The 21,389-nt window shown below is 44.6% G+C and overlaps 1 protein-coding gene across 1 annotated transcript; it reads right to left on the bottom strand.

Moving 5' to 3' along the window:
* Positions 1-1,836: 1,836 nt before the first annotated feature.
* On the bottom strand, positions 1,837-21,009 carry cd34 (CD34 molecule). Its single transcript, XM_030054872.1, has 8 exons — positions 20,756-21,009; positions 9,198-9,287; positions 8,632-8,870; positions 8,273-8,350; positions 5,760-5,868; positions 5,571-5,623; positions 5,115-5,267; positions 1,837-3,561 (listed from the first exon to the last, which is right to left on the bottom strand). The coding sequence occupies exons 1-8, from the start codon at positions 20,835-20,837 to the stop codon at positions 3,373-3,375; spliced, it is 993 nt and encodes a 330-aa protein (XP_029910732.1). The 5' UTR covers positions 20,838-21,009; the 3' UTR covers positions 1,837-3,372.
* Between the last annotated feature and the right edge of the window lie 380 nt (positions 21,010-21,389).

Below are 21,389 nucleotides of genomic sequence, written 5' to 3'. Positions count from 1 at the left end.
TGGGAAGCAGACCGTGCCTCCTGAACTTATGGCCTCACTCAGTCACTCGTGTGCTCTCCCTTACCTCCCACCCTTCCATTCCTTCCAATATTATCTTACCATCAATGAGTGGAGATGGGGCGCGTCTTGGCGTGGAGAGGGAAAACATGACGTATTTGGCAGCTGCAGCTACACTGAGGGGGGAGCCGCCCCGCAGTGAAAAAACACAAAAAACAGAAAAACAGCTGAACTGAGTTCAACTATGCCGCTCACACATTACACATTACACTTGGCTGGAGTGCAAAATATGAGGGCTGGATGGGTTGAACGATGGACAGCATGCTGGAGTTGGAGGACGCAGTGACATGGAGGAAAAGCTGTAGAAGAGGAGCTGTGGGGGATAAAGGGGTTTGGGGCTATAGAGTGGAAGGGTGGAGGGGCAGATGGGTGGAAATTTTAAGTGTGACGGTGAGGAGGACTTGAGGAATGAGCGAAGGTGGAGCAGACAATTAAAAGAGCATCTGGGACTGAGCTTGATATTCTCACAAGGGTGGGGTCCGTCGGTCCTCCTTTAACCCAGCTGTAAAACACACAGCCAAAAGATCTGCTCGCCTTGCAGAGGTCAAAGTCAAATAGGTTGCAAAATAACAGGGATGCATTACCGTCTGTGTGCATATCACTGTGCATGCAGCAGCGCACATATCCAGATGCATTTCCACCTTTTAAATTTGCAGCATGCACCCACTGGCCAGCTTCTGTCTGTAGATTTGATGTCTCAGGTATGTGCTGTGGTATATTGTGGCAATAGTGCAGTTGTATATTGCTGCTACATGGCCTTGAGGAAATAGTTTCCTTGTAGGGTGTAGGGGAGGGCAGGGTAGGAATTCACATGTGAGGGAAGGAAGGGGTGTGAATGGGGTTAAGATAGTCACACTGACCATAATGTACACTGACAGAAAATGGATCTAAACATATGCAGCTAAGGCAGTGGTACATATGAGGATGCATAGAGAAATGCACTAAGAATAATACTGAACTGACTGGTATAATTATGCTGTAGTATTACTGTAATATACCTAGAGTGAAAGGAGACAGGCAAATGACCAGTTAATATGTTAGCTTGTCAGTCTGTGACTAGGCACTTGGTAATCCTGAACATGTCCAGTGTCGCTCAGGAAAGACAGCTGGGAGATGTTTTTGTTACCCCACCCAAACAGTGAAAGACAAAACTGCGTGAAGTGATGTCATTACTACTGCTTATGCAGACCAGCTGTGCGACCTTATGGGCTGTATGGGATTTATATTCCAAATGCGTGAGCACAAGGGTGTGTATGTACGCACATGTGTACACATGTATGTGTACACATGTGCGTCACTGCAGTCGTGTGTTTCCAACAAACCTGTACACATATGTATGCAATTGATTTCAAACTCGATCATGTAGTCCTCTGAGGGTTTCTGTGGTTAGCAGCCCCATTGCTTTTTACACTGCGCCCTGTGATACTTTTTTTTCCACAAAAAGAAGTCAAACTGAAAACATTTGAAAAATGTATTTTTTTCCTTATATTTATTTATTTTATGTTGAAACCAATCTTGCACTTCAGGATGCTAGTAAAATTTAAAAAGTCACATTGGAATGTTAATAATGAAAAGACAGAAAATGAAATGAAAGGAGAAATCAGTGTGAGATATCCCATTTATGTGCTCAAATTGCTTTTTGTTCAAGTTTGATGAAAAACAGTCATTGCAGTTTTTATGTTAGCCTTTGGTTTTTGTTGTTTGTTGTTTGGCTTTAATCCCATGGAAGATTGAAGATTGCAGTCCCTTGAAATAGCAGGGCAAAATACACTAGTTTTTCTAACACTCCTAACTCTTGAGCATCTTTGTACTCTTACATGACATGGATCTGACATTGCAAAGGTGCCACAAAGTACATGATCTGTTCTTACAACATAAGCTACAAAATGAAATTCTTTGGCACAAAACAAAGTAAGGGTGAGTACACAGCATGAACACAAGATAACAAAACAACAAAATCACCATATACCACTGCACAATATACACCACAGAATACTGAGATTAAAAAGAGTATTGAAAAGAGAATAATACTGACAAATGGGTGGACAGAGGTGACAGAGAGAAGCTCTCTGCTCCGAGTCCAAGGCCTTTATGAGTCTGTTAGTCAGTCAGTCATGGTTTTCAGCAGTGGCCACAGAGCCACAGTGAGGAGGCCCGCTGCTTTCCTGCTTGCATTTTGAATGATCTCAGAACAGCTTGCAGTGATGAGGTGGACAATTCCTTGTGGCTTTACCTCTTTTAGCGAGGTGAAAGCACCAACTGAGAACCATCGCCTACTTTATTCACCATGGGGGGGGGGGGCCAGCTGCAACTCCGTAAGCCGTCACGTTGTCAACTCATTTTACAAAATTGTACACTTTTCATGGCTAATGTCACATGCACATTCAGATACATCGCTTGCACACAATCTAACTCTCACTGTCAAACACACGCACACATACAGTAAGCAAGAAAAGGTCAAATGCATGTATGGATACATACAGTCCATGCACAGTACAGATACAAATATAAGTTCACACACGCACACACACATACGGACTGCACGACTGCAGACACAAGCACACATGCCCCCTCACACACTCTTATTCTGTCTCTTTCCCTCTCTCTCACTCACACACACAGACACACCCACACCCTCACACACACATACACACGATCAATAACTCAATCAAACAAGATCAGAGCCCCATGGGTTTTCTCTCTGAGAAGTTTGTAAACAGATTCCAGGCAGTGTTCTTTTTTTGCTCTCTGTCACTCATGGCTTTATGATAAACTAAGGAACAATTTGATCTAATACTCTTTAGTCTTTGCTTGCATTAATAGGGGAGGGTTTGGTTGGAGCTTAAAAGCTGATAGCGCGTGTAGGGCCCCTGCAGGGTGTTGACAGCACACAACTGTGACTCCAGAGGCTGCAGTCATCATGGGAGCCCAACACATTCTGCCAGTGGTGATTAATTATAAAACATACTCCCTCCCCGCCCACAACTGCACGTCTCCTGTCTCTGGTCTCCAGCCTGACTGCTGTCAACAACCCAAGGACTTAGCCTTCATAATCGTCATCATCGTCATCATCATCAACACTCATCACTCAATACTGCAATACTGCAATCCTATTTTGCCTGACTTTACACTGGGGTTGTCCCGGACCATGACAAGAGGCGTGCCAATGTTCCAGTTCCGAATGTCCACTGTGGTGTCGACTCTCTCTTTGGTTGTGGGGATAAGGGAGGGGAGGCGGAGGTGTAGATGTGTGTGTGTGTATGTGTGTGTGTGTGGGTGGGTGGGAGGAGTTTAGGGAAGATTTTAGATGTTTTTTCACAGCTCGGTGTCTGCCGTCTTGGCGGTGGCTTGGCCATTGGTGGGTGGAGGCTGGGTCTTGCCGGCTTCAGGAGACTCTCCGTTGACACTGGGCTTCTCCTGGGTTTCAGGAGGAGGGTTAAGAGGAGCGACGGACACAAGAGTGTTGCCCTGGTTCTGCTCATCTGCCGGATAGGCTTCCTCTGCCTGCAAATGCAGCACAAAAGCACTGGTCATTATGTGAACCGGCAGTTTAGAGTACAAGGATACAAGGATACAAGGATACAAGGAAGTTTATTTGTCATTATACAACAGGTTGAATAATGAAATTAAAGTGTGGTTCCCTCTTGATTGATTAATTGATTGTATAGAAAATAAAATTATTAAACATGGAGGAGTGCAGATGGTGCATTTAGTAGTCTCACAGCCTGAGGGAAGAAGCTGCTCTGTAGTCTGGTGGTACGGCAGCGGATACTTCTGTATCTTTTGCCTGACGGCAGCAGAGTAGACCCACCTATCAGCCTATTAGCTGTTGAAATATATAAGACAGTACTCACTTGCTCTTCAGTAATCTACACAGCTGCTTAGTAGTACAGCCAGCTTATCAACTATCATTACAGCCCTGCTTGATCCTCACAGGCTCACCCAACTAGCAGTGAAACCTTCCCTTCCCTTCTGTGTACGACTCACGAAATGTCAGTAGTGTGTATGGAAGTGAGCGTATGTGTTCATCTGTATCTGTATGTGTGGATGAAGGAGTTTTGATTGATCCAATGATGAAACAGATATATGCATTAAAGTGTTGCATTGTGTTGCTACCAAAACAGACTTCTTTTGGTGTGGTATAAATCAGTTCTGACACATGCACTGAAAAAGAACAGAGCAACTTCACTGTGTTGTTGGGTGATTTAGGCCCTTAGAGTCTCATGTATCCTGATACCCTAGGGTTCAAAAACAGATATTTCATCACTGAATCAGTAACAGTTCTTTTATGAACATAGTCACACCATTACAAATACACAGTCACACACACACACACACACACACACACACACACACACAGAAACGCGCGTGTGTGTACACACACACCGTCTTATGTGGTCTTTATCATGTGATGTTATGAGTGGTACAGAAAGCCAGCTGTGTCTGGCTTGGAGATGAAACAGTGAGCTGTGTTGCAGAATAAGGCAGTGGAGAGCAGAGCAGGGCGTGGGCCATTGCATAACACACACTCTCTCTCTTTCTCTGCGTATTCCTCTCTGATAGCTGGCCAACAGCATTCCCTAATTAAAAGACTGGCAACAATTCATGTTGCAAAGGAAACGTGCCTGTTTTGATTTCAGATGGAGCAAAACATGAACCTTGCCCAAGAAAATCTATGCTCAGCAGTATTGAATCCATAATGAGGGATACAATTTAAAGCACCCACGCAGTGGTGGGCATGGTGAATAAATGAGATGTTCACAATCAAATCCACCTGGATGACATATGTAAGGTCACTGAAATCAGTCTCTAAAGTTGTAATAATAAAGTCTCTGGAGAACAAATTAGAACCAATGTAAAGATATACAAGAATAATGCAGTTAGGCATGCCACAGCAATGATAGATTTTAGATCTATGGGCACTGGGCTGAATGATGTATGATCAGTGGGCAAGGCCTAAAGAGCCATGTATGTTATAGAAAGTAAATAAGGCCCAGAATGGCGAAACATATTACACATACATTATTTAGTGAAAAATATGAAAACATTGTGCTTACCAGTCTCACTCCCTTGGCATCTGTACCACGGCGAGTTTTCAGGCAGTAACCTCCAATGAGCGCAGCTGCCAGGACCAGACCAGTGAGCAGCACTGCCACAAATACAGATGATCCTGATGATGGTGGTGGTGTCTCAACCCCTGACACACCCAGCTGTAGAAACAAATTACAGAGAAAGGACTGTGATCATAAAGAGAATGTCTGCACATTTACAGTATTTTGTAACCAAACAAAATTCGTGTTCCTGAAACAAGACGCATCAACACAGAAAGCATTAGGGCTGGAAGAGAGCCTTCGAAGCTTAGATGAGGCTGCACTAAGCTTTACTTCACTTGCAGATCTTGAGGTGAAAGCATCACCTGGTGACTCTAGACGACTAGTCCCTGTCTGATGATTACTTCGCTGCTGCATCTTTACATTCAAACTGACAGCCACAGTCCAGGATAGTGACCTTACCGCGTTTTTTATTTGTTCACTCTCGAGGGCTTTAACCAAAGTTTTCATGTCAGCTGGAGGGGGAGGAAAAGGGAGAAATATATTGTCAGCACTTTTTCAACAGGTCCACTCAATTTTGTTGTATCATAATACTACGAATATGTAAATATGTGAGACTGTTTATCAAGGTTGATGATTGTTGATACTCACCATCAGGACTGGTCATCAGTGCCTCGGTGCCCTCTTGGAAGATTTTCAGATGACAATTTTCCGACTTGCACCAGGGTCCAAGCGCTTGCAAACGGTTTTTAGTTTCCTCCTGTATGAAAGGAGTTGTATGAAAAATAACAATCTCTGTCATCACAATCACAATTTCTATTTCTCTCGGGGTGTAGCTGAGCTTATAAACAGTGCAGAATCAAAATAAGCTGCTGTTAAGGCAAATAGTCCTTTAATTCAAAAGGTTGATGCAAATATCTATTACTAAAAGCATTTTAATGCTAAAAATTTGTCACTATGTGAATTTTGAAGAAAAACGTTATCCTGAGAGAAATGGATTGAATGTGAGGTGACCCCAGATCTTGCGTAAGCATGAATAAATTGCACACATACGACAGAACACAGACTGCATCTCTCTAAGGGGGATCATTAGGGCGTAGGGCTACACCTTCTAAATGTCTGCGCCTGAAGACCTTTGTGTCTGTAATCGATGCAAACGCACTTGGATGGAAAACAGCTTGTTGACCACACCCTCTTTCTCCCACCTTAACCCCGAACTATGATATCACTTCATTGCACAAGTTTGGGCTGTTGTGACTTGGGAACACACTCTGTTCTCTGTAATGTGACCCAGACAGCACTCATTTCTCCAGAAGTACTCTTGAAGGAAACCCTGGATCCTCGGTTGGTTGGGACAGGGCCCACAGCTGGCCTTTGCTACAACACCCAGTTCCTTCAGGCTCAGAGGAAAGAACTGCTTCAAGCCCCCCCCCTCGCATCCTTACACTAAAGCACATGGGTCCTATTCTCTTCTCCATCTGTTTAGTTCACTTGTGACTCATTAAATGCTAACTTCAGGAATCCTATGTTTTCTCATAATTTGCATGCCTCAGCTTGACCTAATGTTCACCCATGGCTGCAGCTCTGATGTAAAAAGGCGTTTGGTCAACACAAAAGTTTTGCTTGGGATTGATAGGATGTCTAGAAAATGGGGTGCATGTGAATGTTTTTCACATTTGCAAACATCCAACCATCAGGTGCTGCCTTTTATATTATAGACTGATTTAATATAAGAGCAAGGAGTGCCATTCTTCAGTTTCTGGGACTCAGGGACTCATTTTCCACTGCTTTGGAGCAGTCTTGGTTTATTGAATTTGCTCCACAGAGACGGTGTTTAAAGACAATTTTGTTTTATCAACCTCCTTCATGCCGTCCACTCACGCTTGCTCTACAGTTTTTGTTTTCCTCTAACCACATGCTTTCTGGGCTACTCATCAGTTCACTGAAACCCGTGGTGCTGTGGTCCATGTTTTAGTTTCAAGTTGAGTTGGACAGATGACTCAAGCAGATGATCCCAGCTTTTGTGCATGTTACAGTAATGACCCAAACAGATTCAGGCTCTGATGTAGAGGTGGACTGGAGAATATGAATCAGGAACTGAGCTGCTACTCTGGCTCTTTGCACCTGGAGTGACATCCTCTACCTCAGACAGTTCTAGTAGAAAGTCATATGTGGAATTTGCTATGCCCTGGGATGTCATCTAGCAAGTGAACCCAGTCCAGGTGGTAAACTGCATGATGGATCCAAATGCAGTGCTGAAATGTTTTCTCTAGTTTACAGTATTTGGAAGCAAGTCATCAGCAGGGTGTAGTCATCCTTCCTATATCCTGTCATGAGAAAAACCTGAAAAACACCTCTTTTTTCCACACATAGAAGCACTCTATCTCACCGCTCCACCTCACTTTTCTAAGCTGACTGCAACGAGAAAGTAGCTGTCTTAAAACAATGCTAAGCCAGAGAGCTGGCTATATGTCATTTTAAAGAAAATAAAAAAGCCTCCAGGCCAGAGAATGAAGACCCACCCTCGCAATGACCTGTGAACCCCAGAGCAAAGGACTACCCAGGGAGGAAACATCAGTCCTCCTCTTCATTTGTCTGCTGCCAGGAACACAGACTCAAGATTTACAACGGCAGAGGAATGTCTGAGAAAAGATCTGCCTTTATCAGGTCCATATTTCCAACTGTAGCTCTATTAATCTTCTATTAATCTTCCCCCTCTAAGCAGAGCAAACCACTTCCTTCAGAGCCAAGGTGCAGGGGGCCAGATAAAGGTCTCAGTTAAGGGAACGTGCCATTACAGGGTAACGGATCTCAGTTCTGTGCTCTCGTTTCGCTGTGGCCTACATGGGACACACTGATATCTCAGCTGCTGGCAGCACAACACTGCCTGTGGCTGGCAGGGAGCACAGGAAGCGTTTTGTGACAATCTGAATGAAAAATAGATGGTGGTAGGCCTTTACTGGAGTTCAAAAGGTCAAGTGGAATGAAAAAGGTGACATATTTAAATGAAAACCATGGATTTGTCTGTTGATTATCTTGTGCAATGATATATTATTTGTGATGAATATGATATTGTGATATTGGTGGATTATACAATGATTTTTTTGGCTTTCACTCTTGTTGTGCAAAAGAAATCTTGACCTTACAAAACCTGCGCTACTCACACAGTCGCTTGTGGTCAGTGAAAACTTGATGGCGCTGCTTTCATCGATTTCGCTCTTATCAACACAGGTCACATCAGGCTGCAGAGACAAAGTCAGACAGACAAATAAGTCAGATCAGACAAAGATAGAGAACTTTGTAAAACATGGAAGGCCGTGGCAAATTGTATTAATCTGTAACTATGCATGTATCTGCATTATATTCTCAAATGTCCAAAATGAAACCAAATAGAGATGTAACAACACAAGAAGTTGTACCTCTCACACACAAAGTATTTAAAATGTTGGACAGCATAAATACTAATATCTAATATTCTCTGATTTTACACCAGTTGCAATACTGATTCCAGAGGTTGACTCGCCACTGTGTCAGCTGGAACATTCTGAGCCGCAGAATCCACAGGGGAGGCACTGGTCGCTGAGGTGCCAGATGTCTCTGCTCCACTCTGGCCATCAGCATTTGATGCATCATTTTGATTAGTTGGAGCTGGCACATCTTCAGAAGATTGGCTGGGAGCAGAGTCTCCAGTGCCTGACACTGTGGTAGCATCAGTAGGAGCACCAGCACCTTGAGCATCATTTGCAGATGTAGCACCAGCATCTGTGGGCCAAAGCATTGACACAGACTTGACAATAGGTTTACGGTGATAAGCATGTGTCATGTTGGTAAATGGTGGTCTATTCTGACCTCACACAGTACAGTTCATGCAAGAAGTTAAAGCTAATATGACAACACATAAAACGATCAAGCCTTGAATTATGTGATCAGATCTAACACACTAACTAGTGTTACGCAAGAAAAGCGCAGTGAAGTAATAAGTACAGCCAGGTGTTAACACCTAGCTGTATTCACTACCTTAAGACTGAGTTACAATCTTTAAACTTTCATTAAATCTACAGCCAAATAAATGTTCATCTAGGCTCCTACTTGGGTCACCAGAGGCAGCAGTTGGATCTGAGCCAGCTGGAGGTGCCGTAGGGGTAACTTCTGCTGCGTCGTCTTGACCCATCACCCCACCTGTGAGGGAGAGACAGACAGAGTTACATGGAGACACCCTGAATTCCATCTGTTGTATCATTGCTAATCAGTGCCTGCATAAATAAAAACAGTATATCTTCACCTGCAGACAATATATTAAAGGTAAATGATAGAAAACATCAAAATTTTCTCTAGCAGCCCAAATATATGACAAAGTCCGGAAAAGCCATGCTGCTTGCTCATCTAAAGAGGCGTAGCAGCTGGGTATGAGTTTTCTTGCACATGGGTGTGTATGTTTGTCTGCATGTGGCTGGGGCAGAGGCTGGGGTAGAACAACTCGGTCTGGTGACCGAACCCCATGCCCAGGTCAGTGACGCCAAACCAATTCAGCCTGTTTGCTCAGGAGCCCCAACTAATGAGTAGTCAAATATGGGCTAATTCTCTGCCCGTGCTTTCACAAATTAACAGCTCAGCCACAGGGTCCTGGCCTCTGACACCGCACCCATCCTCTGGGAGAGATCTTGTTTCTGTAATACGAATGGGATTAGACTGGGTGGTGGGAGGCGTGGGGATAGCCTTTCTGGCAAGGAGGAAGGTGAAAAAGCCGTAAAGCATTCCTCAGTCATAACTCATGAGTTCATGTGTGGTCACTGGGTGGTTGAACTGTAGTTTGCCATTTACTGGTTCAGTTTTTTGAAGGCTGAAAGCATAGTCAGCATCAAATATGCTAACATGCACAGGTAAAGTCAAGTTCTGTCTTGAAGTCAGCTGATGTGAGTAAATGGATAGCGCTACTTGATAGCCTTGTGCAATTAGCACACAAGTATTTTGGACTTGTAAACTCATTCTCACCAAGGTTTCAGAATGCAAGCAAACGTTCCAAGTGAGAGATCTGGCTCTTCTCCATTGATGTCAATACCACCCTCTCAGCTGTGTTGTTTTATTACACCCACACAGACACACAGAGCTCTTTCTACCACAGCTGAGCCCCTCACCCTCGCCCTCACTGCCGCAGTCATAAGGGAACCTCATGCTTTCTAATGTAGCGTCAGTGTGTGTTTAGGTGCCAATCGCATTGCATATCAAAATGCATGTAAAAGTAAGACTATCCTGCACCAGTGTACCACACAAATGAACGTCAACAGTCAAGCCTAACATAGACTGTAGCATTGTACTTGTGTTTACCTTGCAAACTTTCTGTCATGTGGAAGGAAACCAGCATGGCTTGTAAACCCCAGAACAGTTTTCCTCTTACCAAAACTATGCTGCAATCAAAGGAACTACGTGTTTGGTATGCCACAACTGTTACTTAGTAAATCACCAAAGACGTCCATATAATTATGGTGAGTTTAGATGTTGAGCGTGTTTGCACCCCTATAAACATAACTGACTGTTACAAACTTTTCAAGTTTTCAAGTTCCTAGCTAGTTCCTAGATCCTTGTAGGGATGTTAACACCCCAAACAAAAGTTTCCGTTGACTATCGGCTGCCAAATGGCCACCATGATAGCACATTTCAGGCACTGTCGGGTAAGCTTCCCTTCTGCAGTGCATTTTATCTTGAGAGTGGCGTCAACTGGTCAAACACTGTGCAGAGCGGGCCATGTATTGCATTTTAAGTGGCATAATTGGGCACAAATCTTTAGTGTTTAATTGTGCTATTGCTGCCTTTGGCAACTGTGTATGGCCAGAGCACCTGTGCTGATTGGCATAACAATATGGAGCAAAAATGCTGCCTTAGCTTCCATGTCACTGAATCAGTGTGATGCTTCAGGCTTATGCCTCATGCATAGGAGGATTTTGCCTGCAAGAAGTAGGTTTACCTTGGCTGACACCCAAGATACATGCTGAAGAAAATATATTACCATTTTACAAAGTACAGCTTCTAAACAGCTCTTTGTACTTTCTCAACAGTGATGACTGAAGGAAGGAAGGCTATTAATTATTTGAACCCTTTACCTACCTCGTCTTATAGGATGGTATTATTCACCCTAGAAGGGCTAATGTGTTTTCTTGTCTTCTATACACACATTACATGCACATATAACATTTTGCATAACATTTTACATAACGTTATTGCCTCTCTCTCTCTCTCTCTCTCACACACACACACACACACACACACACACACACACACACATATGTATACACACATATACACCATTCCAACCAGCTCAGATTGTGTCAAACGCCTAAACTCTGGGCACCATGACAGGAGTGTATGCACAGTAACCATCCACCACTGCAGACACAGACACCTCTGACAGCTGAGTGAGAAATCTCACCGAGCTCCCATCCAGGCCCCTCGGCACCAACACCGAGCCTAAAGACCTCCAGTCTCAACACAAACACAGGGAAATATATACATAACACTTCTACAGCATATAAACACAGCCTTGGCCTCTCCCCAGAGACTGTTTTGATGAGCTCAGAGTGCATGAGGCCAGCGCTCCAGACTAAAGGACCTCTGGCCTCAAGTAAATCCTGCCCTTCACTGCTCTCTTCACTACTGAACTACAGCGAGAGGATTTCCTGCGCCGGCTGTCTTCCCTGGACCTTCCACCCTGGGTGTTCCACTCTTTGACGTGGTGTGGTGTGTAGCCATGCCAGCTGCAGAGCGCTAAATTATGGGTTAAAGAGAGGATGGGACATGAGCCTGAGATGGTGAGTGACAGTTCAAATGCTGGCTCTTTTTTTTTTTTTTGCCTGCGGTCATAGAAATCAGCAATTACATGGCAGGACAAAGCCAGAGATATTTTACAGTCAAATGGCAAATGTCATTTTGTGGAGGCTTCAAGTGCCTCAAGAACGCATGCATTTTCAAGCATGGGTGGCCCCTGGTAGTGTAAGTGCCTTGCTCTGTTCATGGAGCTTTACAGCACCAGAATAGGAGAGTTACAGTTGACACGCCGCTGAAATGTGTTGAGGGAATAGCTGCAAAGTTGCTGCTCTGTACGGTGACCTTACTGCAGCTCATGCACTCTGCTTTTTAACCAAGGGGGGAATATATATTTTCACTATGATGAGGTAAGCAACTGTATATTCTAAAATCAGTTCCACTGTAAACATATCAGATATCTATACAGCTCCATAAATAAGGCAGTACTGTAATCCCTTGGAAGAGTGTCAAGAATTTCACAACCGACAGCAGTGGATTATATATGAAGAAAGAGGTGAAGAAATGTCACGAGAAATGAATCGCGTATCATCCCTCACCGCTTGAATCCCAGCATATAGTGTGTGTGTCCTCACCGAACATAAATAACATAGACCTGCAAGGCACACACACACAGACGCACACAAAAACAAGGTTCAACAGCGCTAAGTCTCCTTCATCGCATCAAAGGTCGAGTTGACGCACACAATAAGGGACACTGGTCCTGTTGCCATGGTAAACAGGGTTTCCACTGTAGATGTCTGGGGCCTGAGGGCTAGCTTTGTGCCAGGAGAATCGCCAGTATCGCTGCTCCAGGTTAGCAGACTATAAGGGACTCGGGGGAGAGCAGGGAAGAAAGATGATAAGGTGACGGGGGAGAGTGTCTCTTATCATCAATTTACGTGCTGTGGTTGCTATGGAAGCCAACTGCTACATTTGGTTCTATTTCCCTACAGACAACCACCCCGCAACCCTCCTTCTCACTGAGGAAAAGCCTTCCAACTCCCTGTTACACTCTGACACACACACACACACACACACACACACACAGATTTAGAGAGAGACAAATGAAGAGCATATATGTGGGAGTGTTTCTCTGGAGAGATTAAGAGACATCTGCCTGAAATATTGATGCTATCCCATTAAGACAAAGTGAGAAAGGCACACACCCCTTAATAATTTCTTGGTGTTATTTCATCGCGAGCAACATTAGTGATTTGCTGCTTTGACTTTGGGTGTTTAATTCTAATGTGGCCAGATTGAATTCTACGCTGGGGCCGGGCTCAGTCCTGCTAGTGAACACAGGACATCTTCAGCACACCCTTGAGGTTTCCTAACTGCTCTTTGCTGAAGTCATCAAGTGGAACGGCCGATCTTATTGTACTTTTAATTAGCTGCCGTGGCCAAACATGTTAAATGCACTTACAGGGTTTGAAAGAGGGCCAGAGGGAGGATACAGGGGTGGTAATTGCTGTCTGGCAGAGGAAAGATAATGTAAAGGCATCTTGAAACAATCAACCTTCCGCAAACTTACAGAAAATAATAGCTTAGAGCTTAGATCTAGTATATATTATTAATATTTATTTATATATTTTGATTGATTTGTTTTCATTAATTGTTCTGACTAACCCACTCGCATGTGGCTGTGCATACTTTATGTGCATGTACACAATGCTTGAACATTAACTATGTGATTTGCACCATACTCTATATACCATGAATTTCCAGTGACAGGCTACACTGCCTCTTATGACTTTTGCCATTTGGCCCCTGTAAATGATCTGGCCTGTGAGCCCTGCGCTCAGCTGACTCCTGTGGGGGGGTTCAGCTACAACATCATCAGGCTGCATGAGTGGAGTGTTAACTGCCCCCCACGCTCCGTCTGCCTTTATCACCAGCCTGCCACTATACCTCAATTACAGCCAGCTGCAGCCAAAGCAATGGTGTGTGTGAACTTGGCATATCAGTGTTAGTTTATTTTGAATGGGCCTATCAGGTCCCATGCTCTCCCAGTCACCATATCCCTGCCTCACTCATCTGCTCATCTGTCTCGGCCTCTCCCATTCTCTCTGTGACCCTGGAATCCAGTTGCCATTGTGATTGCCATCTTTTACCCTTCCTGCTCTTCCAGTGCATGGACATAGGGTGGGGCAGCCTAGGGAAATTGCAGTGAAAACAAACATCGTCACACCAGATTAAACGGGGGCAGCCAGTGAGTATTTGCAGGGGACAGCAGTCCATTACACATGGTCTTTGTGGATGAGGCCTGCTTGCCCTCTCTGGGGAGACCAAGGAGGAGTTCTAAAGAGGAGGAGAGAGGAGCAGCTGTAGTAAATCTCCTTAGGGAGCCCTCACCCTCCCTGCATGTGTGCTGTGCTCTCGGAGAGCTGTAAAGTCTCTGACATCATGCTGAAGGGGATAAGCTGCAGCCCAAAAGTCTGGGACTTGCATTTGTCCTCCGCCCAGACCATAGAGACAACACCTTGGCTGTGACCACATGCGACTCCCTCCCTTCTTTCGTTATCTGTGCCCTACCCTGTTTCCAGATGTCCACAGCAAAAGTTGATGTCTCCTGTCCCTCCATCCTCTCCCTCCCCTGTTATGAGAATGTCCCTTCAGCTTAGATGGAGTCTGGAATTCCTCTAGACCCTCCAGGGAATGCAGGGACTGAGGAATGCTCATAGGGGGTGGATTTGCTAAGTGGACAAGAGGAGCTGGGATCCCGTTTCTGCCTGTCAGCGAGTGCACTGCTTTCCAAATTCATTGAGACACCATCTTTGAGGTGATAGTGTGGCCTCGTTAGCTTGCAGTGAGCACTACAATGTCCTCCAGCCTATGGGATTGGTAGAGAAAAAGAAAGGCAGAAATGCAGACAGACTGCCATGAAATGGTCCCAGTGTAACCATGGAGACCAAATTTCTTCCTGTTTGCTCCTGTGACCAGACACTAATTCCAAAACCACAATCTGGGAAAAAATAAGGCCCCAGGGAGGTACTGCTGGGGTCCCTGGCTCTCCATGGCCCTGAATGTGAGAACTATTTATATTTCTGCATGGACTGGTGGCAAAAGTTGACTTTTCAGCCCTGCCCACACCCCTGGTGTTTTTAAACAAAACACAAAATGGGTTTGAAAAAAAATTAAAAGGAATTATCAACAGGTCTGGAATGTTATCCATGCACATCCTAGGACAGGATGTGGCTGTCACAGCACGTGGCATCCAGTGACCTCTCTGTGCTGCAGAGGTGAACATGCTGGGGGCTACAGAAAATACCTACCAGCCCAGATATACACACCCACGCTTCTGGCACGGGATGGCAGCCACACCAACTGCTATCACAGGAATATAGCACGAACAGATTCTCCTTTGCATAATAAACTGGTTGTATTATGATATAATTTTTATTCACAAAGGATTTCCAATGAGGAAAGTACTTCCATCCTCATAGTAATACAAATCTTTTAAAACCCAACATGAGAAAAGCCTGAAACACAAATGTGACTGTTTTTGAGAAGAAATTCTGATGGATAGCACTTAATGCCCATTGTTTTCACTCACCGTGTGATTTTTCTCATTAAAATAGTTTCGACAAGGCTCTGAAACTTAAAACCCATGTTTCCAAAATAGTCCACCCATTTTGTTAGGGGGAAGATGAGTTGGAAACACCAGCTGCTGAGAGAGGCTACAGCAGCTAACTGCTCTCCTCTCCCCGTCAGACCCAGCGCTGGGCTGCAGCAGCAGATGTCCATGGACGAATTCCAACTGCCTCTTGACATGAGACTGTGGTGTGGGGAGAGGCTGTAAAAGGATATCTAAACGCGTAAGCCCCAACAATGCAGCTCCAAACTATGATTTAGATCAAGGAGCCACAGTTGGAGAGAGGGAGGCAAAATGAGGAATAACAGGAACAGTTGGATAGTCTTCCCAAGATGGTTCAACTCTGCAATTTTCATCTCTTACAAGCAAAAAACATTGCACAGAAAAAAGGGCAACTCTAAGAGCACACACACACAAACGTGAATGTGAAATGCAGTGCCCCAAAACTACCTCCACGTACCTCCAAGAACAGCAAAAAGGCGCAATCTTGTGTTTTCAATTAGGCAGCATAAAGCATGGCTCCAACGACAAACCTCTTACTGAACATTAATTACCAGGAGCAATTATTCTGGCAGTCGAAAAGCCTCAGCCAAGGCTCATTAACTGCTCTTATTCCCAGGGGTGAACAGTATACACCGCCATAAAGACAGCCTTGCCTTCTGCTCCAACACACACACTGTACTCTACACCCATTGCGGTCTATTGAGGTTTGCTCTAACATCACCGCGAACCGGGATCTGTCAAAACGAGGAGGATCACAGAGTTGTTGCTGAGGTTTCAATTCTGAGCCAATGCGAAAACGCCGGGGTGATGCAAGAGGCAGCGTGTGCTTCCAAGTTAATGTTTTGGAATTTACTCTAATCTCAGGGTTGCTCATTAGTTGAACTTGAGTGTCAGCAGCGATATCTGGAGCTTCATGGCCACAGTGCCGCTCGTGCTGCCAAGTTTGCTGTGTTGCAAATGAAGGAGAAACAGGAGGAGAAGGCTCTTTCTCCTTTCTGCTGTTAAAGTCCAACAGCTGTAAAATTGCAGCGGGGTGCCAGGGGAACAAGGAACAATAAGCTCACCAGAACAGCAGTAATTGGAAAAGGAAGATTTGAATGCGAGCACAGCGTCTGCTATTCATTAAGACTGTTTCGCTAGGTAAATATTGTTGCTAGACAATCTATTCCTCCTTGTCAACTCCTTTTCCTGGAGGATCAACCGGGTAGCAGTGACAGTGGTTTTGTTTTCTTATCATTAATATATTTTCATTGGAATGGAGTTACTACGCTCCAAATGACGAGAATTCAGGGAAATAAACCTGATTTAAGGGATTTTCTCTTTGTTCTAGTGATTGCGATGATGAAGTCTAGCAGATGAGGTAATAGAATAGACACCAGTGATGGGTGGTGGTGTTAGAATATTTCAGTGATTTCAGCTTCATCCCAACTTGCCACTCTCACTTTAAGAAATTATTGAAGCAAATGGCAGCTTGACGGAACACAGTCTCCAGGTTTAATTACTTTGCGAGCTCTCATGGTTCATCAACCATGACTTTGGGCCCAAGAGGACACACACCCTGGCCTGACATAAGACCACTATCTGCCAAGGCTTATGTAAAAGACCCACACCCTGCAGCGGATGACGTCAATCAAACTTAAACATCACATCTTGGGCCTGCAGGAATGCTGGTCAATAGCTGAGGGCCATGAGAAATAGAGTGGCAATATTCTGCCCATGTTTATGTTGGCTTGGGAAGCTGCTGTCTGAGACAGCAACTGTTGCACATTCATATGCAGGGAGATATTGATGCTGATTGCTATTCTTTCTCAGACAATGTCAGCCTCTGTCCTTGAACCCAATGTGGTCTATTCGAATTTTTTACTTTTCCTAACAGACTTTAGGACTCATGTATCTGTGCTGCAGGCCTCCTTCATGTCAAGATGAGTTCAAACTTCACGGTTTATGTCATCCTGAATGAATGATGTGTCAAGGAAGGCTTCAAAATGTTAGTCAAGTGCTCATTATATGAACGGTGCCTATTGAGCTATGACAGTGATGAATTTGCATGCACACACACACTCACACGAACATACACCCCAACTTTGGAACCTCCCAGACATGAGACTGCATGCAATACCCCTCTTCACTCCATTTTGGCAAAAATCCGGTGCATTCTAAAAGCAATTATCACAGCTAATTCAACTTTGCCAAAGGCCCTAACAACAGAAACAGCCACTGTGGATGACAACCTCAAAAGATGTTTTTCCCCTTCTCCGAGGCAGATTTAAAGCTTGGGTTTTCCCCAAAAATTCTGAAAGACGGCTTCTAACACACTCCAAGAGGCGCTGAATGACATCATCCAACATCGGGGACCATGCCCATTTCAGCGCTACATATTTGTGAGCCTGCATAACTGCTGAATGAAGGCCACGGGAAGTGGGAGCATAAACTTCATCTGTGTTTGTCAGAGAGTAGGTGCGATTGGCTGGCTTCGATTTGATGAGGAAGATAGCTCAGATAAACACATTCAAACACACTCTCATCTCACCCTGCCTCTCTCTCCCCCACCCTGCCTTCTCTCACCTCTTGTTTGTCTGAATCAGTGATTGTAACCTCAATAACTAAACTGAGAAGTTGCCATTGGCAGCACATGGGATCATCCGAGCTGAAGATGTGCACCACTGGAATGCACCCTCTTTGGGTCAGGTGCCTGGGGAACACAATCCTCAGCTTTAAACACTTGAGCTGCTGCCTACAGAAGGCCTATGCAACATGTGGAGGCTAATCTCTACAACACAAGCAACTCTGCCCAGCTAACACTGTGCTATCTCATTGTCTTTGACTTGGACGTGTGCCCGCTGTTGTGTATTTCCGTCCTCAAGGAACATTGCAAGATATCGGACTCCACAAATATTCCTTTTTGGATGAGCGATAAGCCTTTGGCCTCTGTGAGTTTATTGGTTTCCATGGTTTCCAGATATCGCCAGTCAACTCTGACTCTCTCTCTCTCTTTCTCTCTTTGCTATTGTGTATGTGTGTGTCATGGTTGATCTCTTTTTAAAATAGCACAAAGGGCGTTTTTAAGACAGGCCGGGGATCAGCTGCCTCCCCCTTCGGCTTGTGGGGGTGATGACATCACTGCCACCAAATCCGATGTGGCATTGATTAAACCTCCTGATCCACACAGAAGGCGAGTAACACACAACAAGACTGGAGCTATGCTTTGAGCTGCCTCTTGATTTATCATTTATTGTGACATGACAAAGAACCTTCTTCATGTTGATCAAGACAGTCATAAATGACCATGAAACATTCAAACTGTACATTTCTGGTCAAGAATTTAAATTGACGTCACTGGGACAAGACCTCTGACCCATGCACCATTACAATCACACAGTTCTATAAAGAGGAGACAGATGGCTGGAAGGAAGTACAGAATGAGGATGTATGGAATCTGTCCATATCAAAACCCACAAAAAGACCTAGCTGCATCAACATGCAGTTTGTCAGCAGAGAGCAGGCGCTCCTTGCAATTACGTGCATGCATATTCACATTTTTCTGGGATTTTCCGGTATTGTTTTCAGAACCACATGCTAACCATGACTCTGTAAATTCACGCTGCTTTGCCACTTGGACGCAAGTGTCAGCAATGTGGCAGCTCTGTGTGAGTGAAGGATTATAGCTGGATGTGGTGAGGAAATGAGGACGGGTCAGCAGCCTTGTGATAACACGCTTCTGCTGCTCTAAAAGTAGAAGCTGTTAAAACCCAAAACAGAGGTGGGATGTCATCCAAATTCAAACAGTTTGTCAGGAGCAGCAGAACTGAATTGTTCTTAGGAGCACATACACACAGATCGCAGGTTAACTGCGTCTGCAAAGGCAATGTAGATGGGAAATATGCTTGTCAACAGGAATTTGGATTGATTGGTTATTAATGCAAGATCAGTGAGGATCAGAGAGCAGTGGGTGAATAGTAAAAAGCTTTTTTTGTTTGTTTCTTTTAAATATATGGTTCTCTTAACTGCTGGCAAACTATGCTATCTGCAGTCCTCAAAATGCTGTTGATGTATCGTGTATCTTAGTGGGGAGGCACAGGGGTAATTAGATTTCCATGTAAATCTAATTACCAACTGTCAGGCTGCTGATGCAGATGGTATGTGCAGCGCCTCTCTAATATGCATAGTGGGAGCATGTTCCACCATCTCATGATCTTTTCCCCTCCACTCTAGTTATTTTCATAATCTTGGAATATTCTTCCTTGTCTCCTCAACTGGGGCCTAACAGCTCTGGAGAAGTAGTTACATGAGGCCAAACTGTAGAACTAGCTCCTTTACAATCAGCAGGACAGCAAAACCATCCAAGCCATCCATCACCCTGCAATTACCATCAGGCCAGGATGATTTTTGAGTGGACTGCCGAGTATGTCCACATATATCCTTACTGCTCATAACAGAGGGGCGGAGGGAGGGGGAGCAGCTATTACAGCCTCAGTGTGCAGCAAACATACAGAAACATGCACATAAACACATACAAACACATGCATGCACACATCCTGTCCACTGATATAGCAGTCTACCTACACAGAGCACACTAGGAGTTACAGTAAGGAAAAAGAATAGTGAGATGATGTGTGACAAACACTCAGCACTGCAACATGCAACAGGTAGCAGAATATATTCTAACACATACCACTTATTATATATTTTAAATACAAAGATACATGTTCAACACATCTGCATGTTTTTCAGAGTCTATCTGTTTGTGTCTGTCAGATTTTCATCCTTATGTGGCATGCCCCACAAACACACACACACACACACACAGATACACACCCACACACACACCCACACACACACACAGATACACACCCATCCTCCAACTCCACCCAGACCCTCTGCAGGATGTAAGGCATAATTATTCTCACCAGCAACTTTCCACTGCTGAGCAGACCCTTTGTGTCTGCAGCCACCCCACCACTAATGTTTTAACATGCCTCCCTCTGTGTGTGTGTGTGTGTGTGTCTGCCCAAACGCTCTGAGCTGCCTCATGGCACAACACAACAGAGCACACACCCCAAGTGGTGCGTGAAAGCCACAGATGTTGCACACATTTCACTAGAAAGTGAGACTGCAAGACCGAGAGCAAAACTCTTCTCTAAATCCCCAGTGACCGAATAAATAAATAAATAAATAAATAAAAATTGAATCTCACATACAACATGAGACACTGTGTGGACTGATAACTTTCTAAGGAGAGGTTGAGAGTACTCACTGTTGAGCAGAAGAGCGCAGAGCACCAGGGCTACAGCCATCCCCTTCCACAGCCCATTCATTCTCCACATGGAGGCAGCCATCCTCTCTGGTCAGTACAGCCGGCGTGAGTGTGTCCCTGGAAGTGTGTGTGAGACTATGCAAAAAAAAAAAAAAAGAAGAAAAGGCCGCCTTAAATAAGCGGGGCAAGAGAGTGAGTGAATGAGTGTGTGAGGGCTGGGGGAAGTTGTGAGTTTCCTGTGAGGTCTGTGTGAGCGGGACAGGCAAGCAGGATAAAGCCTGGCTTGTGTTCTGTGGCTCTTTATATGGCCCCACTCCTTTGGCCTCTCTCTCTCTCCCTCTCTCTCCCTCTCTCCACTCTTTCCACACCCCTTTTCTCCTTTTCTAACTGCCTGCTGTTAACCCCTCTTCCCTAGGCAGTACTCTCTTCTTTCTGTGTGTGTGTGTGTGTGTGTGTGTGTGTATAGTGTTCACTATCATGAGGTAATAAGTGGATGGGGTTGGTAGCATGTAAGTGGGTGAAACTAGAGCCATGGTGTTTCGTTTCCTGAAGAAAATGCCTTAATAAGCAATGCAAAGGAAAAATACATGAATTACCAGTCAAAGCCAGTCAGATGAATAGTCATTTAATGTAA

This window comes from Myripristis murdjan, chromosome 7 (assembly GCF_902150065.1).
Source record: "Myripristis murdjan chromosome 7, fMyrMur1.1, whole genome shotgun sequence".
NCBI lineage: Eukaryota > Metazoa > Chordata > Actinopteri > Holocentriformes > Holocentridae > Myripristis > Myripristis murdjan.
Note: the sequence above shows the minus strand (reverse complement) of the source record. Positions and strands in the feature narration are given on the sequence as shown.